Source organism: Agelaius phoeniceus, chromosome 7 (genome assembly GCF_051311805.1).
Source record: "Agelaius phoeniceus isolate bAgePho1 chromosome 7, bAgePho1.hap1, whole genome shotgun sequence".
Lineage (NCBI taxonomy): Eukaryota > Metazoa > Chordata > Aves > Passeriformes > Icteridae > Agelaius > Agelaius phoeniceus.
This window is the reverse complement of record NC_135271.1, coordinates 31,231,452-31,253,698: the sequence shown is the minus strand read 5'-3', so window position 1 is coordinate 31,253,698 and position 22,247 is coordinate 31,231,452. Positions and strand designations below refer to the sequence as shown.

Genomic DNA, 22,247 nt, shown 5'->3' with positions numbered 1-22,247 from the left:
TGGAATTGAGCTTGTGAGTAGTCATTGAATGGTGCAGTTCTTAACCTGTGTTGTACTGTGTTGAGACTTACAGCTCTTGGGAGTACTTATTAGTTTGAATTTACTGATGCTTGACTGTTTCAGCAGCTGATCTGCATCCAGCAGGATCAAACCACCTCCTACCCCATTGCAACTTCAGCTTCATGGTAGTTTGTAAATAGGCAGTATCTTCATACTTTCTGTGTCACCATACACTCACCTGTTATGTTGGTAAATAAACTCCGAAGAAGTTCTTCAAGAGTACTCGGTTACAGTCATTTTTAAGGTATGATCATGTCAAGAGAGAATAGACAATAGAATATAATTTCAGTAGATAGAGTGACTGTGATATAGCCCATTGCACCTTTACCTTGCTTTGGTGTGTACCTGTGAGGCATCTGGTGTACTGCAGGTAGTGTCATCCATCTGGACAGCTAAGATCCATTGTGGGGACATTTGAAATACTAACATTTTCTAGCACAGCCTTTCAAATTGCAGCCTCTCATATTCCAACTTTTCTGTAATTTTGCCATCTGCATTGGTATTGACATGATCCTGATATATCATGTAGCATACACTTTTATTGCTGTTGCTTGGAATGGTAAAGAAAGATAAGCATGTGTTGTAGGAGAATATAGCTGAGAGTTGGTTGTTTTTGTAAAACAAAATCCAAAAGAATTAATACAATTTTAGTTACTTAATATGAAGTGTTTAAAGTAATTAAAGGAATAAGCTGAAAATAGTCTTATGGTAAATAATTTGACATCAGGAATAGAAGTTTCAGAGCACAATGTTGTTTATTTCTGAATAGGAATGTGAAGTGCAGTTGCAGTAATGTGACTAACCGACTTCAGAAGACCAGATTCTGCCTATGGTTATAGGTAGGGCATCATGGTGTCGGTAAAAGCTATGTTTAATTGTCTGAAGAATAAACTGATTTTGAAACAATATGTTATTGTCTGATACATTGGATCCCCATTATTTTGTGATTATGGTTTTACAGAAAATTCTAAATAATAAAAATGTAAGGTGACATGTTACATTTAGTGATGAGAACTAAATGTCCTTGGGATTCTCCTTAGTTGGTATATGAATAGCAAAGCAGTTCAAGAATAGTCTATCTCTAGCTGGAAAAAAAGGGATGGGTCTGTGACTAGGCATTGGAAAGACCACTACCAATTCTTCAGGAGGTTACAGACTTGTCATACAATCTCAACCCAGGGAAATATGACTAGATTTTCAAAATTATTTAAGTCCCCAAATGTGTTGTTGGCTAGCTAGTGGAATTTCCAAGAAGCTCTTTGTGTTTTATTTCTGTTACAATGCTTTAAATCTCCATTCTGTGTTTATTTTTTTTCCAAAGGGTTCAGGATCACTGGTTTCACAGCAAGTGAAGCATTGATATGTTTTTGAAAATGTCAGAAAGTCTGTGTGCTTGGCTGTATTTTCTTCCATAGAATCGCAGAATGGTTGAGGTTGGAAGAGATGTCTGGAGGTCGTTTTGTCCAGCTGTCCTGCTCAACCTGAGTTATCTGTAGCAGATTCCCCAGGACAGTGTCCGTACAGCTTTGAATATCTGCAAGGATGGAGACTCCCATCTTGTCTAGGCAACCTGTGCCAGTTCTCAGTCAGACTTAGAATGAAAAAATATTTCCTGATGTTCAGGCTGAACCTTCTGTGTTTCAGTGTGCGCACATCAACTCTTGCCCTGTCATCTGGGCACCACTGAAAAGAGCCTGGCTCAGTTTTCTTTACACTCTCCCTTCATGTATTTCTACATTGATAATACCCATTTTGAGCTTTCTCTTTTCTGTGCTAAACCATCCTGCCTGTCTCAACCTCTCCTCATGTGAGAGGCGCCCCAGTCCCCTGATCAATCTCAGTGACTGCTTGCTGGACCGTCTCCAGTAGCTTTGTGCCTCTCTGCTACTGGGGAGGCCAGAACTGGACAGTGCTCTGCATGTGGCCTCAGCAGGGCTGGTAGGAAGGCAGGGTCACCTGTCTGAGCCCACTGCCCACCCCCCTCCTAAGGCAGCCCAGGGTTCCAGCAGCCTTTGTTACCCCGAGGGCACAGAACTGGCTCATGTTCACCCCAGTGTCCACTGGAGCCCCCAGTTCCCTGGTGCAAGGCTGCTTTCCTGGTGATCAGCCCCCAGAAAATGCTGCAGGGCTCTGCACTGCTTTTGCTGAACTTCTGAGGCTCCTGTTTGCTGTATCTCCAGCCTGTTGAGGTTCCTTCCCTTTGGATGGCAGGACAACCCTGTGGTGTATCAGCCATTCCTCACAGGTGGGAACATGAGCAAGCTTGCTGAGGGTGCGCTCTGTCTCATCATTAATGAAGATGCTGAATGGGACTGGACCATTTTTACCCCTGCAGTACACCTCTAGTGGTGATGTAGGGATGTGGGTGTTTGTAGGATTTGGCAGTACATGTGTTAAGTCCACAGAGAAACAGTTTTGTGCTAAGAGGACAAGGTATTTTAGTATTGTTACTGTCACTGTTCCAGAGTATGCAGCAGTGCCAAAAGCCTTCAGGGCAAGGGCTCTGCCCTTATAAGGATGTGCAGGACTTACTCATTACTAATTCATTCTTAACAGGTATGTGAATTGATAAAACATCAAATGCATCCTTGGGTTTAAATATCAGATTCAAATAGATTTGTGCCAGGGTTTAACAGAGTAATGAGTACCTTGTAGTATTTTTACCTTCATTATATCATCTTTATTTAAGAAGCAGAGAGCAATTTCTAAGACTGTTCCAAGCATGCATCTATAACTGGGCTTTTAAGTCTGGCAGTAGATCTAGAAATTGAAGTGTATGCAGTTAGCAGCTATATCATAGCAAAATGGGGTCTGTTTTCCATTTACCTTATGACATTTTAATATATTTGAGAAAGTGGTAGAATATTACAAGTATTTTTATATATTACATAAGACAATAGGGAATTAGCCCTAAAATTAAATCATCTTGGTGCAATTTCTCTCCTTTCCTTCCTTTAACTGTCCAGTTATCACATAACTTATCTACAACTGCCTGTTTCTCATTGATTTTGTCTTTCTCTTCCTTTTTGTAAGTCATTTACAGATAGAATTTGATTTTGCAAGTGCACTCTTTGTTCATATGTATTCATAGCCTAATTTCAGCAAGTAATTCTAATTTGTGCTCTGTGCCTTGCTGTTGAATAGTCTGTTGTAAGCATTTACTGTTTTAGCTATTAAGGAGGACTTTGCCTGCACAGTATGTTTCTGATTTTTGATTCATTAAGAGTCTCTCCTCCAACTGGCTTCCTCATGAATAGAAGGGTACTGTTTTATAGGTATGTTCTTTGGTGCTTATTTAAAAGAGGCTGTTTCACCAAACGTTTCCTGCCAGTATAGTTGTTCTAGAACACAGAAGAGCTAAAATGTACGCAGCTGAAATGAGTTCATCAAGAAACTTGATTAATTGTGAAAATAAATGTGCTCAGCTCTCAACCATTTTCTGAGCAAGTAAAAAATAATCTCTTCTGATGCTCTGTGTTACTCTCCATGCTGCACTCAACTGCCTCTAAACCCTAGGTAGAAGCTGAGATGCCTGACAGATGTTTTTAGTGACTCCATATGCAGTTAATTTTGTGCATTAAATGCACATAAACTGTTTTAGTCATCCAGTTTCTAAAGTAAATTATTACTTTTCAAAATCCATTGCATAAGTAATAACAGACTGCTAAGATACTGTGAATGCCATTTTGTTTTGCTCTAGTGGAAAATTTCTTGCTGACAAGGTCAAGCCTTGCAGTCTGAGAGCAATCATGTGATGAAAGGCACATCCAGCAGGAGGAGAGGTGGGAGATGGACATCTACAGTTGTCTCCTTCAGAAGTGAGGATTTGAAATATGTTTCAGTCAGATTTAGGGGATAGAGCTGACCTAGCAACTCTTGCTTTTATTATTGTAAACTAAAATTATGTTTGTTTTAGTGTGCTTTGAAAACTGCTCCCTATTTCTTGACAGGACTGCAGTAGTTAACAGCATTGTCTGTAGTTGTCTTTTGGCAGTAATACTGTCAGTGTAATCCTTACACAGAGTATATACTGATTTTTAAGGAGATTCCTGCTGTGGTGCACAGTAAAGTGGAGGTTGCAATGGAGAAGATGTAGCATGGCTGCTTTTTTATTTCTAGTGCAGCAAAATACTTGTGCTTTGCATTTAAAATGAGTTTGAAGATTGTGAGAAAATCTCACAACCAATTTTCCACTATTTACCCAAGGGAATAGCATCCTTTCAGGTAGATAGCTCACATGTAATATTGCATTGCCGTGAGACATTTAATCTTCAGGTATTTTTTTATGATTGATTGATATACATTGTCATAGAGATAGATTTCTTAGGATAAAATAATTAAGATAGTCTAGGAGTCAAGTTGCTCACCAAACAACTAGGTAGCTATATTTTCAACATATAAGCCTACATTGTTACCATAGGTTGCTGAGAGGCTGCTGATGCTTAATAGATAAGGTTTAGATAGATTACCTGCAGTACTAAACAATTTACTGGGTACAGAAAATGGGCTTCAAATGCAGTCTAGAAATGAAACATCACAATTATTTTAGGTACTCTGTAACCTTGGAAACAATTGGGAGCAGTGACATCAGCAACAATTATGTGCTATTTTGTCTTCAGTTTATCACCAAGGTAACCAGAGCAGGTTTCCCTGCTTGAAATTTTAAGAATGTCATAGTCTGGTATTAAGTGAACATTCATGAAGCAGACTACTTAGGGTCTGTTAAAATTGCACTCTGCTTCCATTTTAAAATGATCCTTCAGGATTTAAATTGTGTAAACTCCTGTGGGTTTTTGGGTTTTTTTCCTTTCCCCTCCCCTTTTTTTTCCTATGAAACAGCTGCAGGCAAATAAAGCCTTAGTTACTGTGCTAAATTCTCTAAATACTGGAAAGAAGGAAAATTTATTTCTTTATTGATTCCTTTTTGTGGCCCCCAAATACCAAGTATTGCAGCTGCATACAAAGGCTGCAAATAGCATGATGTTATTTTTGGGCATGGGATTTACCCACAGTGGAGGACACATGATGTTCCTACTCTGAACTTCCTTGAGGGGAGCTCTGCATTAAAGTCTAGTTTCACAAGAGACTTGTATTCAGTGCTGCCAGAGGAAAATACTGGATGAGTTACACTTCCTGGCTATCAAACATCCATAGTCTGCCTACCTTACCTTGTGGCTGTGCCACATGATAACCATCTTCATGCTTTAGTCCAGAGAGGTGTTTGGTTTTTTGCAATGGATTTGGAAAAGGTGATGTTTGAATTAAAGTTTTGTTGCATGGCAGAAAACCTGTACTCCCCTTTTTAATTGCTTTCTGATTGGACAGTTCTGTGGTGTCAGAGCTGTAATGCTGACTGGCAGGTTACTCAGACCATACAGTCTCTTGTGTGTGTGACTAAATTTTAGTGAGAGGTATTTATAGGAAATGGTGATAAAGCTTATCTGTCAGTCATGAAGGAAAAAGAGGAGACTGCAAAAAAGTTGCTTTTTTTGGAAGTTTGGAACAGTGTCTTGGTTGAAAGTCATATCAAAGCTATAAATTTTCATTCATAAAACTTTAATATTTTGCCTGCAATGTCTTACCTTGTCAAACATCTTTTTTTTTACGTGTGTCTTTATCCCTAGATTGCTGCCCATGCAAAACACAGTCTTGTGTTCTGTTGAGTTATTGTTCATTTAACAGGTGGTTTTGCAGGGCCCTTGGTGTACAGGCAACTTCTTGTACTTGTGCCTTGGAAATACAAGTTAGAACTTAATGTTTGAAGGAAAGATATAAAATTCTGTTCTGGTTTGTAGTGCAGTCCTAAAGAAGTGAAACATCACTACATTCCATTAGCCTTGTGGGGTTCCAAAATAAGCTTTATAGCCTATGTTTAATATTGGAGTTCAGTAGCCCACATCATTTGTAATGAATTGAGCCAAGTAAATGAAATTAGATTTTTGCATGAACAAAAGATAATCTCTTCACATAGTTTGGTATTGCAGAGTGAATAAGACACCTTGTACATTTTGCAGTTCCAGAGACTTTTATGGGAGGTAGTTGAAAAACAGATGCCTTTTCTCTATTCAAAATAGAATATTGATGTTCATTTTATAAAGGAATTAATTCACTGGCTGATAGAAGCAGAAGAACAAGAAAGTGAACTTTTTAGGTACTAGCTACATTCTAGCAAGATTGTAATTATCTTTAGGATCATAATGAATGTGTGTTGGTTATCTTTTTGTAATGAAAAGACCAAATGCATATGTGCTTTGCTCTCTGAAGTAATTTTCAGAAATATGCAATAAAAAGCAATTTTTATTTGCAAATATATTTGGTGAAAAGGAGCTGGGCATTGAAAGGTATTGATTTACTTGTTGCATTTATCAGTTTGATTAATGTTAAGATTTTATGCAGTATATTTAATAATTACTCAAGATTAGTGCAGTAATAATGCACTACACATACATGCACATTTACTATTAACAATTAGCAGCTTATATTTCTTTCCTATCAGAGATATAGTCATAAGTTAGAACTCATAAAATTTTTAAAGAAATATTTATTGGAGTAGGTATTGGTCATAAATCTTTATAACTCCAGTATTCAGGGAGTAATAATGATTTTAGTGGGTTTATTTCATGATCACGAAATGCCGTTTAGATTTCTCTTGTACTGCAGCTTCTCCCAAGAGTTCCTACAGGAGGTGCAAGTTTCCACAACTGGCATGAGGCCAAGGAAAAACTCCCTGGCAAGATTCTAGGTAGTGCATTCTCTGCAGAGAGGCCACATTTTACATGTGAACAAACTGGAATGTAGTCAGATTAAATGACTTTGCAATGCTAGGTTCACAAATGTTACAGTACTGTTGGAAGAAATAGCAAGCAGGGAATGGAGAAAGGAAATAGAAGAGGGGGAAAATGGTAAATAATGATGAAGGCCTGGTGCAATGGCCTGTAAGTTGGTTCTGTGCTGATTCAGTATTTATATATGGCTAAATGTGATCTTGGGAGGGTAGGGATACAAAGCAATGGCCATGTTCAAGGGCTGAGTTTCAAAGTGCTGACTTCCATGATAACTGAAGAGTCCCTACTGAAAATTGACTGAAAATGAATTTGAAGTGTGAAGACCTGAGAAAATAAAGCCTTGAGAAACCTGAGCTGAGCTCATAAATAGTCCTGCTTTGACCAGGAGGTTGGAATAGAGACCTTCTGAGGTCCTTTTCAGCCTGTGTTAGTCTGTGCTGTGGGGAAAAATGTTCACTTCACCCATATAGGGGTTTCAGGAGGAATTTAAGTAGTAAACAGGATAGTTTACTTACTTAGCCTGTCTGAATAAACAATTACTGGACTAATTTGTCTAGTGTTGCTAGTAACCATTAAAAATTTGCATTGAAAGCATACAGATATAAAGGTATAAAAGGTTTGAAGACTGAAAAAAAACTGGTAAAACTTACCAAAACCAAGTGAATTTTCCAAGGCACATGTAATTTTTTTGCAGAGGTCTATATTTGCTTTATTGAAAAAGTTTCAGCATTTTCATAGTGTATCCAAAAAAAGTTAAAGGTAACTTGAACATGGCCCTGCTTATCTCTAAGATCTTAGATCTCTAAGATATAAAGTAGATATCTAAGATTTTGAAGACTGCCATTTTAATCTACTTGGCAAATGAACGTTGAGATCCCATGAATAAGAGCTGTATTTACAAAAAAAAAAAAAGAGAAAGGTATGTCTGTGAGAACAGAGCAAGCAACGAAGCAATTCTTGTGCTCCTGGAAAGGGAGCACTCACTTTTCTTTCTGTGCAAACCTTTCTTCAGTAGCTTGGACAGCGACAGGGGAAAGGAACATTTCTCCTTTTGAGTGAGTTGGTACCTCTGCTTTGGCATCCAGCACCACAGTCTCTGAGAGCATTAGGAAAAAAATAGTAGTAACATCTTTCATCTTTCTACTTGGCTGACTGAAGGGATTGACTTTATGCAGTTTAGTTCCATTAAAATAGCTAAATTGTGACTGCTAGGTTTCTTCATTCCCAGTATAGCTATATCAGATTCCCTCTTATCAGACTGTTCACATATTAGTACAAGTGCTGGATAAAGATGTCTTGAATTACAATAAGGTAGATTCACTGGGCAAGTTGATGATCCATGATCTGTTGCCATCTCACAAACACGTCAGACTTTTAGAGCAGGCAGCATCTGCTTGAACTGTCTGGGGTCACAAAATGAACAAAAAAGTCTTAAATTGCAACAAAACCAGAGATCTGAGTTTATGGAAGTATAATTTTCTTCTTTGTTTAGCCATTCTGTGTGTTATTTAAAATTGAATGCTCATGTCATGTTAAAAAGTATGTAATCACCTTAGTTACTCATAATTAATTACTGAGAGGAAATTCAGGAAGGAAGAAAGAATTGTGTTCCATCTTATACCCTCTATTTTTATTGTAGATGTATTTTTACTTGTCTATCCTAGATTTGCCATTGGGGATTTTGGTTTGTTTGTCTTTATCATCTTTTTTGTTCCTCATTTTTACTTTTTGCTCTTCTCACTTCGTTAGTACTTTGATATTTTTCCCAAACTTGGCATTGTCTTTTTCCTTTTGCCAAGGTGCTGCTTCCCATCTTCAAAATGTTCCCTTGTCCTGTGTCTGTTATTCACCATTGCTTCTTTCAATTATTCATTTTCTCTGAATTCTTAAACTTATCCAGGAGATACTTCTTTTCAGAGCTTACCATAGAATATTCACCATGAGGTGAAGATTAAATCTTGCATTAAATAAAAAAATCACCCCTCTTGGTCTTCATGTGTTCCATGATATTTTAATAGATCAGTTCTGTAGTGGTTGTTTTGGGCTCTTCTTGCATCACTAATTGCTCTGCTACACCTTAAATCCATCACTAGCAGCTTTTACCTTCCATGTGGTTGAGCTACCTTTATCCTTTCCTAGATTCCCCAGCTTACATGAGTCAATATTTTCCCCAAGATATTTTCCATGGCCTGTCCAACTGTTTCAAGAAGCACATGAGTTTTAAATTAGCATCTTTACAGGTTTATTGGGATTCAGTCTTACTGTATTATTGTCATTTAGTTCTGCCTAAGAGAGGGTTTATTGGAATTGCAGTCATGGGACCTTTTTGGTAATGAACAATTTTTTCATGTTTCTCATGCTATGTTTATTGGTCTTCACCCTAGATATAATGTGCAGGTATTCCTAAGCCTTACAGGTTGGGTTTTTTTCAAACAGACAAAATTTAAATATTTTAGAATAAAGCTTATTGGATGGAATAGGAGAGGGAACAAATAAATTTCATTCCACATCCAGTCCTCTTGCTCAGAAGACATATTCCCTTAAATGATAATTCCTTTTTAAAAAAAATGGTACTCTTACACATCTTGCACATTTCTTTAGGTTTCAGCATTTATTCAGTCTATTGCTTCAGAATATTTATAATGATCCTCTTAATGGTCCATTGGAAATGTGCCACCTTGAACTAATGTATTACTTCTGCAAGTGTTTATTTCTGAACTAGACTGGTAGAGCTATCAGAATAATACCAGTTCATACAATACTAAGCTGAAAAACGTAATAAAGTTTGAGTCATAGCATACAAAGATCCTTAATTCCTTTGAAAGTGCAGGGTTTAAGTGCTTGCTTTTGCTGAGTGTAATGATTGAATGGCATGTTCAGTACCAGTCACATCAATCATGTGGTAATAAACTTCTTTTATGGGGTTACTGTTAGGTTTATTTGTACTTCTGTAGAGCCTCAACTAAGAAAATGCTTGTCTTTGTGAAATGGAAGGAGAAGAAGGTGTCTTGTCTTCCTCTTTGAAAGTAAGAGTCACTATGGCATGACAGGGCCTTTGCTCTCCTTTGCCCTCCTGGGCAGAGGGAGATCTCAGCAGGAGCACAGGACTGTGGTACACTGTTCCGTGGCAGACTCCAAATGGTCTAGTTCTTCCCTTGGCAATCTTCCTATGCTTACAAGAAACAGTTTGTAGCATCCCTCTGTGTCTTTCTTGAGCCAACTTTTAGCTTTCCAAGAGTGGATCTGCTTCACTGGGCAGGGCTTTCAGGCAGGTCCCACTCACTCCACTGGCTAATGTACAGTGGGAGTGTGAAATACACACAGTTCAGGAACTGTCCTTAGAAATTTGTCTGTGGGATTTTCACTTTAAGATGTAAGAAGATATTTTACTTCTCCATAAATTTCTACAAATATGCTGTGTAATTGCAGTATTTTAATATTCCAGCTACAGGAGTGTAGTGTCTAGACACCACCATATGTATTTCAGTCAGGCACAGAAGTATTGCTGTCCTATTTTCATTTCTTTGGCAACTGACATTCTACTGCTTTGCAAATTCACAGAGCAATGATTTTAATAGAAAAACAAAATACTACATTGCACTAAAGATGAGAACTGGTTATAAATAAAAATTGTTACTATTACTTCCCCTGTTTCAATTGCTCTTAATTTGCTTGTGCCTCTTTAACTCTCTGAAACTTCTGTGAATAAATGAGATAACAAAGCATAATTATAAGTCAATTATGCTGAATTTTTGGTTGGAAGGTTGACCACTGGAATGCAAAGCTGTATGTTTTCCCCTCCGTCCAAAAATATTTCTGAAATTAAACACTTGTTTCTGTCTCAGTGAAGCCAGAAACTGAAACTGGAAACTGAAGAATAAATGACAGAAATAAATGATGCCATGTCAGGTTCTGAAAAAGGCTAATGAAACCTTGCAGATGCCAAATCTGACTGAAACCAGTGGCCTGTGAATTGCAGTGTTCAGGGGAAAAAGTCAAAGATAATCCAGATGTTCCCAAGCAGAACACTTTGCAATACTTTTTCCATCTATTTCTTTCTGTTTGTATGGACTAAAAAAATTACATGACTGAGATTTGGTTTGATACATTTTCTGAAGGTCATTATTAGACCTTCAAGATAATTTAGAGTGCTTAGCACATTTTTCTGTCTGTACTCATTACTTTAAAGATGGTGTTTATCAGATACATCGCATTTTGAATCACAGATTGTTCCTGTGATGGAGGTTTCTTAGAAAGCCTCTTTTGACAGCCTGTTTTTAGTCTTCCTGAAGCACCTCTCTTTTGGCAATGCATAAAGTGAATCTTGACAGTCAAAAGGAGATTGTGCCTAATTCTGGAACTGACTACCTTTTACCATTTATTTTTGCTCATTATTTTTCTGCCTGATGAACTATTATTAGCAGGAGACTTGTGAATAAATTTTGATTTAAATGTGCTTTAAAGAGCTAGTTGATATTTTGTTCATTGGTGGGTTTGAATTTGTTTTGCAGCTTAGCCCATATTTCATTGTTAATCTGCTAAGTCACCTACTTAGTGGCAACAAAATTAATAGTCATGTAAAAACATAAGCAAAAAGAAGCAAATGTGTTATGGATTACATAGCTATCCTTCTCTTCTGAGAGAGGGAAAAACAGATATCCAGTCTGGTTTTTACTAGATCAGGAGCCTGTATTACAAAAAAAACCAAAAAAAAACCAAAGCCAAAAAAGTGCATTACTACCCTTGACCTTTCCAGGTAATTAGAATCCTGCAGTCTATTTAACTTTCAATTCAATATAAATTCCTCATATGCTGTTGGATTGAGTCCAGACTTCTGTAACTGTGTATAGCCTATGGAAAATTCCAGTGAAGGGGGAATATCAGATAACTCTGTTTCTGTAATTAAAAGATAGTAAAATACTTAAGCAAGGAGAATATTTTTGTTTCAGTAATGAGGCAGCAATGTCTTATGTTCTACTTGGTTTTAACCAATTCTTTTCCCTCAGTAGATTTTGGTCTTGATTTAAAACAGCACAGCCTTGCTAGAATTAAGGTGCTTAAACATTATTTGAATAGATATATATGGCTTTGATAATTCTAGAAGAGAGGTTGTAAGTTAACACTTTTGTATTAGATATTTACAGAAGAAAAGGAGTCCTCAGAGAAAAGGGAGGGGGGGAGAGTGAGAAAGGAGATGAGAGTGTTTAGAAGTGAATCAGTTGCTGGTGAAAAGGTGTCTGGAGAGCAAACTCAGCAGGAGCATACTCCTTCTTGCCCCTTTCCTCCAATCTTCCCCTAGGATGTAGTGCATCTTTCATTTTCACAGAACAAAGATAATTTTACCAGTGTTCCCTAGGGGCTCAGGAAAGGGACATTACTGGAAGACTTTCCAGTCTAGTAAGGACCTCTAATGGCTGTCCATTATTGGTTGCTCAAGCTGGCAGTGATGAAATAAAAAATAGAAATCTGAGGGCAGTCAAAAGAGACTTCAGGGCCTTGAGACAATTGATTGAAGGATCAGGAGCACAGATAGTGATTTTGTGAATCCTTCCAGTAGCAAGGAATAATATTGATAAGAATAGGCAGATCCATCAGGTCAATGCATGGCTCTGAGACTGGTTTAATTGGAAAAAATGTGAGTTTATTGACCATGGGATGATCTGTTCAACACCTCATGTACTATCACATGAGGGGGATATGCCTCTCTCAAAGGGGAAGAAAAGAGCTCTAGCAGAGGAGCTAGCAAGGACTCATTGACTGAACTTTAGCTTGAAAGAGGGAAAAGGAAAATACCAGTGATGAGTGATGGGATGGTGGACCAAAACTTGGGAAAATGAGTAATCATAGGATCCCTCAATCTGCTTCATGAGACATTGGCTACAAAGTACAGCACTGAAATGTTTCTAGACTGGTGCACTTTGGATCCCCCTAGACTACTCAGTTGGCAGACAATTGCACTGATCTGGAGCTATTTTGCTGCAGTCTCGTGCTTCTGATATAGCTTCCAGTTTTGTTGTAAATCCTGTGTTCTTTCTGATCTCCTGGTCTCTTGAGCCAGTTGCTGCTGTGGCTCCCAGCCATGGAGGCTCCATGTAACAGCATTCACATTGGTGATATCTTTCCACTAAAAGCAACCTAAAAGCAACTTCAAAGGCCTGCCTCTATATCCAGGGATGATTTTGTACTGATTCTCCGCTTCTCCAAGTTTCTACAGTTTCTATCTTAACTTCACAGAGCTAATAACAGTACACTGCTTCCTGCTGAGTGGACTTTGGTGAAATATATTAATGGAAGTCAGTTGAACTTCAGTGGACTTTAGTAGGAGGCAGATGAATAGGAGAGTGTTTAGGGTCTGAAATTTTCTTTCAGATCAGTGAACGCCTCTTATTAATTTGAATGGGCCACAAACCAAGTGTATCAGGAAATCTTCTGAGCTCTTTTGAGAATTACCTGGTTATTTTTGGAGGATTACACAAGGTGGAGAGTCCTGCTCTGGAGTGGCAGGACTTTAAACTTGTAGGAGAATTTATATGGTATTAATTATTGTCAATTATTCATGTATTTTAATAAAATAATCCTTTTTCTTTTGTAAGGAAGTCTTATTCACTTAGTGTTTTGAAATATGCCCAAAAAGTGTATTTTTATGTAAAAACTAGCTGTGTATAAACCTAGGAAACTGTCAACAGAACTGTAGTCTCTTCAGCTGGCTAGAAGAATAGTTCAGTTTATGGGGGGTGGTGATTGTCAGAGCCTGTACTGGTGACAGGTGTTGGTTATTCATCTGCTAATTTCTCATTAGAAACAATGTGGTGGGTTGATCACTTGCAGTTTGGTAATTGGAGGCACTGTCGTGATTTCTGTTGGTAAAATTTATGAATGTGTTTACTGAAGTACTTTAAAAATAGTAGATGTGTTTTCAGTTTCTAAAATTTTATAATAAATGGAAATATTTCTTTTTTCTCATTATCAACAAATATTTATTATCCATGATCTGTAATTAGGTTCACAGTTTAACCTGTAAAGGATGAGTGGTGCTCACTGGACTGCATCATTTGCCTTACTGTGGTAAAATGACCAATTTTGCCTCACCAGCTGTGACTTTGGAGGCACTGACTTTGGAGCCAGTTTGAATGATGGGAACACATAAAGCTGTATAGATTAAAATATTTCCAGCGTACAGCTGTGTGTGTATCAGTCAGAATTCAGCAGCAGTTCTTGCTTGATAAGCTTGCTAATGTCTTCTTGTCCTTAGAAGGAGCATTGTTCCCCTGTATGGGTGTCTTGTACAGTCTCAACCCTGCTTTCTTTGCTGAAGCAAAACTCTCAGTGATAAACAGCATTAGTGTGACCGTGGAAAGCACTGAATACAAGGATAGAAAAACTACTCACAAGGGCAGTGATTAGAGTAAGGAAATAGAGCATGTAGTTCTGTGACTAATTAGGAATTATAGAAAGAACTAAAGGAAAAAAGACAAAGTTGGGAAATAAATGGTTGATTACTCATCTTGCATCAAAAGAGGGCATTTTCAAAAGACAAACCCAATTATAGCTGCTTTTCCCAATAATATTCCTATCTACGTCTCACAATTTCCATCAAATATGATAGAAAATAAGACTGTATTGTGCTTGAGCTTGTGGCAAAAATGATTGAAAGATTGCATGCAGAGTGTTCTAATTTTACATTAAAAAAGTAGATTAAGTTATGCCAGCAAATTAATGAGAAGTAGGTTTTTAGTTTTTCTATGAATGTGTTTTGAGTGCTGCAGAAATAGTCAGGTGTTGACGAAATGCAATGATGTTGGCTGGTGCAAGTACACAAAAGCCACAGAACTCCAAATAATAGAATTAACACAGTCTGGAATCCAAAATGGCCCTAGTTTGATCCTTGAGCTGACGTGATCAGGTAAATGTTGTTTCTCTGTGGTTTAGCATCTGATGATGCAAATGAGTTGTTTTACCTTTCTCTTTAATGAAATATGACTCAGGATATGAATTGGAGGTATCTTAATGGTTTATTAATTTCAAACTGCAAAAGGCCAGGTGTACTTATGGAAAAAGTTTAGAGTTACCTTTACATTTCTGCCTTTTCCTATTACCCTAGAACTTAGAGTCTTTACTGCAGAAGTGCCCCTCCAGAGGTGCCATGGAAGCAGTGGTGTTTTCTGGGATCACCACAAAACAGTTGCTAGTGTCTTAGGCAAAGTGAAGGTAGGAAGCTGATGTCCTTATACCTCTTTTTGGAAATCATTTATTCACGTGATACCAGAAAAGGATGCACTGATTTTTTACTTTGTAGTTAAAGTAATGCTTTTCACCAAGGGAAACCAGTGTAATTTACAGATGCTAATGAATTAAGGTTCTGACTTTGTTTATCAGCTTAATTTTGCACATGGAGTACCTGAAACATGAATTTTTAGTTGTCTAGGTACAGAGTTGAATGGTTTTGCTACAAAAGCACTAAGAATAACATAGTATCTTCTATCAACAAATACAAAAGTATCAAGATAACACCTGTAGTAACTCCTTCCTTGGTTGTGTTGATTTGGGTCAGCCAAAGAGAGTAGCTATCAGTGAGAGCTTAGTAGTTCAGTAATTTGTTAGATAAAAAATGTTCTGTATGGTTAAAAAATGGCTTTCTCCATTAATCATTAACCTGCAAATGACAAACTGTATTTCCTAAATGACATGTCCTCTGCTGACCTGTTCTTCCATGATGAAATCCCACTTGTTTCCATCATAACATCTGCAACTAATGTAAAGTATCTCTGCATCTTTTTTCAGAAAGTTCCTTGGGAGATTGTTAACAAAGCCTCCAAACCCATCTGCTTTTTTGTCAGCACTATTGTTACCATCTGGAAAACCTTTTGGAACATTGTGAATAGAAAAGGCAAAACTGTATACTTCATTAATAGTAATTGAGCTTCTGAAAAAGCAAATTGCTTTGCAATGAAATTCAAAACTTCACTGTAAATATTCAGTAGACAGTGCTAGTATAATTCTAAAAGGAAATACACTGTACTTCACTTCACAGCATAATAGAAGCTGGTTGTTCATCAGAATCCAGATGTCTGATAGAGTACCACTCCTTTAATGTAAAGACTGAAACATACAGTAACCCCAGCTGGCTGTTTCTTAAAACTCTTTGCAGTGGTCACATATGTGGGATGTCTGGGCTCATAACCATTTTTATTATAGAAAAAAAGATGTTTTTAAAGTTTACCTTTCTTTGATGTAGGATTTCTTTTTCTAGAAGTACACCTAGAAATAGTCTTTTTTTTTTTTTATGCTTGTAAAATAGTCACATTCTGTGATGTGCATAAACATATGAGCCTGGTGAAGGGGAGGCAATCATGAAGTGTTATTGTCATTGAAAATAACCAATGATATATTTTTTTCTTTAATAACACATTTGCTAAGTAATACTCATCTCAGACTTTCTGGATTTCTTCACTTCATGAAGAAAATTCCTTTAGTCTTCTGAAGCAAAAGAGAAAGGTAATAAGATAGTAATTTCAGCAAACTTGTCATGCTGCAGTGCAATTTTTTGGCTGAATTTGTTTTGAAAAAATGCAGATGAACAAAATGGTCTATCTGTTACAAAGCCATGTAGCAATTTTTTTAACCAATTTGCTTGCATTTTTTAGAGTAATTGTTCAATGTAGCTCATTTTTCAATGAATATGCATGAAAAGCTCCTGACTATTGAGCAAATCAGCACTAATTTATGTTGCTTATGCTGTTTTCCTTTTTGTTTTGTGAGATGTTTCCAAGCAATGCTATTCTGTGGAATGTGGCCACAGTATAAATGATGTGATTTGTTATATAATCCACAGTATTATTGTGTGTTTCTGTTGTGGAAGAAGTCTTACTGTGATTGTTTTTCCTGCCAGTTCAGTAATATGTGACCCTCAAATGCAGCAAAAGATAGATCATTAAGGTTTCATCAGAGACCTCTGCAAGTTTAATCTTAAAATGTTCAATTAGGCTCTGCAAGTTTAATCTTAAAATGTTCAATTAGGCTTCAGTACTTAGCAAATTTTAAGGTGCAGAGGAAACCTCTGGAGGATAACATGGTAGAATATAATATATGATTTTATGAACGATTCCTGCTGTAAGTTGGTCCTCCTAAATTTGAGCCTCTTAAAATTTGGTTCACTTAATATAACCTGTAGGTTTTGCTTTGTATGTTTATGTAATTAAATTGTAAGGTAAAAATCAGGAAGGAAAGGAATTTTGTGTCAACTACCATGGAATGTATTAGAGTTGAAAAATTATTTTTACAAAGGCTGTCTTACTATTTAGTATAAAACTACTGTCTGCTGGATGTCAGTTTAAAATTAGCATCTATTTTTAACAGTTCTAAAGTTTACAGTGTCATTCAGACTGAATACAGGTTGAAAGCCAGACTGAAAATCCTACAGGTCGTTCTTATCCATACTTTAAAAGTTTTGATCAGAATAAGTGATCTTGGGCAAAGGGTTAAAGTAGTTTGATGGCTAGGTTAATACTGCATTTTCAGTCAGGCTGAATTGAAAGGGACAGGTTGGGAAGTACACTGGGAGGTGTACTGACTACCAGCTTCAAAGGTGTTGACATAAAAGGAGAAGGACAAGAAAAGAGAGCTCCCAGTGAATAAGCAACAGCAAGAAAAAACCAACATGTATCTCAAGGCATCACAGAGACAATTTAACTGTTACTTTCTCAAGTATCATTTTCTCCCTGCTGGAACCAGGAGCATGTTTGATCTGTGAGATAACATTAACATTTTTAAATTCAAATCTTTGTTTTACAGAAACCCTCCACCTACTTTGCTACATCCTGAAAAATGGTGCAGAGGATTCAACCATTTCATTTCACAGTGAGTTTTTTTTCCTTTTAAAACAGCTTTTTCAGCTAGACCTATGTGTGCCAATCTAAAAACAGAATTTTCTTATGGAGTTAGTGCTTTTGTAGGTTTTTGACTACAGTTTTCTTTTCATAATTCTAGACCGTGCTTCACTTTTCAAAAGCTTTACAGCACAGTTTGATCTTCTTATGTAATTTTCTTCATTTGAGTGTCTCTTGATTTTGATGGACCTGGAACAGATTTATAAAATATACCTGATTTCCTTGAGAGTTTCCCATTGAAATTTTGTGTTGAGGAAAAAAAAGGATTAGTGAAAATAACTACTGGTCAATTTAAAATAAGAATTTGAAAGATAAGGAGGAAAAGAAATGCCTTTTTTCTACTTCAGTAAGGTTCAGTAGGTTATATATATATATATAGTCACTATATGTATTTAGTTGAGCATCAATAGTATGGAGAGCATGATGAATGCAGCTGTCCTCAAACTAAAATATGCAAATATGCTTTTGCTTTCATTTTTTCTTTTTACAGTGACACTAGGAAATCATGGTTTAGTAGTTGCTAGCATTGTATTCAAAAATCTTACTGCCACTTTTATGAGTGATTTTTAATATTCTTCAATATTTCATTGGAACCAATTACAGCCCATATTGTGTAATGTGGTGAATACTACTATATCATCACTTGTCAGTACTGACTTTTCAAGATAGGTTTGTAAATATGCACATCTGCATTTTGAATCTGTTCTGTTCCTTGGTGTATCCAATTACTTGCAGAGTACAATATCCCTACCTGATACTTTTTTCAAGTAGTTGTGTAGTAATGTACTTCCATTTTAGAAGAAGTTGAAAATAAAAACAGTAATGCAAATTCTATTAGTAGTCTGTGAAAAATGCTGTTCTTTACTATGCTGATCTTTAAGCAGACAGGAAGGTGAGATACAGTGTAATGTTTGACCTACAGAGGAAGGATGTTATTGTTATTGCTGCAGTGTAACTCAGAATCTCTTCAGTGTAGGTAGCAGAAGTACATTCCTCTAGAGCAGGTTGATCCAAGTTCTGATTCTCCATAGTGCATGTCCTTGTTTACACAGGGTGACATTGGCATTTATGGCAGATTCTGTGTTTAAGTACAAGGGTCACCAAGTGGTGGATAAATTTCATTCTGTATAAAAAACCATTGGTTGCATTGTATTTAAAGGCTGTAGTCTATATTCTGGGGGGGGCAGCACTAATGGATTATATTCCACTTGTGCTTTAGAAAGTCACTGCACCTGGTAAATAAGATTGCATTCCTGTGTCAGGAACATTGTGCATTAACCTTCAGCATTGTTATGTAAGTTTTCCTTTCTTGGTGTCTTCCCTTTTAGAAGTCCCTGCTGAGCCTTGGAACAATACAAAAAACTCTGTGAAACATTTCTTAGCATTTGTTCAGTCATTTAGTTCAACATGCACTGGTCATAAAACAAGTCAGATGTTAATACTTTATGGCTAAACTAGTTTTTAATCTTTTCTGTTGAGGTTTTTTATATATTGAAATTGTATCTTATTAATCATATCGATTATTATTTACTTTTTCATAATTATTTCCTCATCATCAACTTTTGCAGGTTCTCAAGCCTTGCTTTTCATTTTTACAGTGATGTGCATGGTGAAGTAAGGAAATATGCTCATACATGGTTCTCTTAACATGGAGAAATGCAACAATTGTAATAAATACCCTGTGCTATAGCTGCCTCTACTGAAATTGAATTCTCTCTGACACTGTTCTATTCTTGGGCATGTGTTAGTAAAGTTGTTACGATACAGAGGTTACAGGATGTTTTTATGGAGGCTTAGATTTACATTAGTGGACTTTCTAGAAAAATTTAGATAATGAAACATTGGATCATACAACTGCAAACCTTTTAGCCATTACTGATAATTGGCTCATTTATATGCATTAGTTATGCATTTGTTGATGCCTGCCTTGTGACAGCCTAGTTATGATAAATTAAAAGCAGTGATTGTATAAATTCCATAGTGCCTTTTGTCCATATGTTAGGACCTTGCCTGATGTTTCTGTCACCCTTGTGATGAGTGGTTAGCTTTTGAATAATTTCATTATCTACCTCCTTCTTGATGCTAACATCATTTGCATAACAAGCTTATCTGTTCACGTTGCAGGCCAGACCTGTGTATTGACCAAAACTGAGCATGTAGCTTTGGCTAAGCTTTTGATTTCAGTTTGGTTTATGCAATAATTTTCTTCATGCTGAGATTACCAAACCTGGTCACTGTAGCTTTTTTTCACCCCATTTTGCCATCCCTTGAAATGCCATTGTCTCGAGAGGCATTTTTTATAAGTGGTCTCTAACATATTCCAGTGATTTACAACATTCTTGAGCTGGAAGTTTCATTGTTGGTAAATCTTTAGGGTGCTAAAATCATGATCATATATTTTTCAGGAATAAAGTCTATATTGTAAATTATGATACTATTAGCCCAAGAGATGAAGATTTTGCAGCAGCATTTTAGTCAGATGCAATGTTTACAAAATCTGAGTGTGAAGATGGTTTTTAGCTTGGTGAATCTGTTTCCATTCCCAGCTCCGTTGACCTCGACTTGAGATGAAGACTGTAATGTGTTGTTCCCATAAGAATTTTTACAATGAAGACAGGGAATCTGAGTTAGATATTTTGTTTTTAAAAAATACAGAGAAGACACAATTTCAGCTCTCCCTTCTGGCAACAGCCTAATTTTGTATTTGGTACCTACTAAGATAAAGGCAGCACATATATACTTTGTTGATACAAGGTCAGTAAGTTCTGTGTATGTGTACTCATCTAAACTGCTGTGATTATGTATGAAAATTTGGCTCTCCAGTCATCATGTGAGCTATTATTAATTACCTTTATCTATATATCAATAGGACTTATACCATATGTGTAAGACCATGTAAACTACCATGGCAGTGGCAAATAATTTTCTTGGCTTGACTGATCTTGAGGGATAAATAAGAGAGTTAATATGTTCTTGTAGCAGAAGAATGCAATAAATTTATTTACATTACATCACAAAATGGTAATTTTAATTAAAATTAGTAGTGGTATCTCCAGAGACAGACATTTTCCTTTTAAATTTATTTAACCAATGATGAGCTATTATGGTTCTTTGAATTAATTAGTCATTCTTGAGCTGGAGGGGATTAAAGAATTAAGAAATTCAGGAAGTAATAAAGTCAAAATGTGAACTTAAGGATTTATCGTCATGTTTATCATCAGAATGTAACTTCTAGCAATGACATTGCAAATACAGTACAAAGATAATTTTTTGTCCTGATAAACTCACTTTTTTGTACTTAATTTAAACACAGCTTAGCCAGCTGAATTTCATGTTGATGAGTCTACACTGAGTTATTCACTTAATAGATCATCTAGATTATATAGGTTTTAAGTGGTCCATTTATATTTAACTTCTCTGAATGCAGATAAAGGTTTTTCACAATTTAAGCAATTGTTTAGTGACAGTCTGTTCATGTTACATAAAGAATATTTTACATTTCTTTCACTGAGAACATGATGTGCATTTGACATAACTTATTAATTTCACAGTGTCTGGGAAGGCAGAGGTTTGCAAATGTCAAAAAGATACAGACTGGGATGTGTAAGGTTATCACCAAATCTGTACATTTTTGCATTTCATTCATTGATGTAGACTCTCAGAATCTGTCTGCAGATGAACTTGAAATACTGAATTAAAGTACCTGACAAAAGATCTCTGCCACTTTTGAACATTGCATGAAACATATGGATTTATACAGAGGAATGGACATATACAATGAATACAGTTATCTTCAAGTTTCTAATGAGTAGTTACAGTAAAAATCCTGCCTCAAATCAGCTACATGCTATAGTGTCAAAGTGGGATGGGTACCTCAGGGAGAATATCTGGTACACATGCAAAACATACTATTTCTAATAAAAAGCTTCAGTTGTCCAAGGTTCTAAAGGGTTTTTGTTTTTCTGGGCCTTGAAAGAGAGAGCAAAGAAACAGAGCAGACTCATTTCTGGTGAAAGGCTATTCATAAATGTCATCATTCAAGAAATAAGTGTATTGTGGTTTTGAGATTCTCCCTAGAGTTGTTCTGATTGTATTTCTGTTGTCACTGGTAAGATTTCAACATGAACAATTGTCAGATCCATGTTAAAGATCTGCAAGAGGTGCAACTCCATAGAGTTTCTGTTGTTTGTTCTCTAAACCATATATATGACCCCAAAAAATTTGTAATGCTTACTCAGCCCAAACAAGGCTGGGAAACCTACTGTAAGTTTTGAAGATTTAGAAGAGGTAAAGGTATTTACTACACCTAATTTTACAATTTCAGAGCAATAGAATCTTTGTTATGTTTCAGATGTGTGCTCTAAATTATACTGTATGGTACTTGATATTGAACATTAAACTGAAAGAAGATTTATTAAGAAAATAGGCAATGGTGACATTTCAGTGTTTGAGTATTTGTCTCATTCCTAGGGAGGATTAGTAATTTACAGCATTTGCTACCAAAAGGCAGATCAAT

General features: G+C 36.4%; 1 protein-coding gene across 6 annotated transcripts in view; it reads left to right on the top strand.

Moving 5' to 3' along the window:
- Positions 1-22,247, top strand: part of MYO3B (myosin IIIB) — a 211,785-nt gene that overhangs the window by 51,092 nt on the left and 138,446 nt on the right. For all 6 annotated transcript variants that reach the window (XM_077181419.1, XM_077181420.1, XM_077181421.1 and 3 more), the window contains one exon: positions 17,637-17,702. In XM_077181419.1, the coding sequence (XP_077037534.1) occupies positions 17,637-17,702 (66 nt within the window). The remainder of the gene's footprint in view (positions 1-17,636; positions 17,703-22,247) is intronic.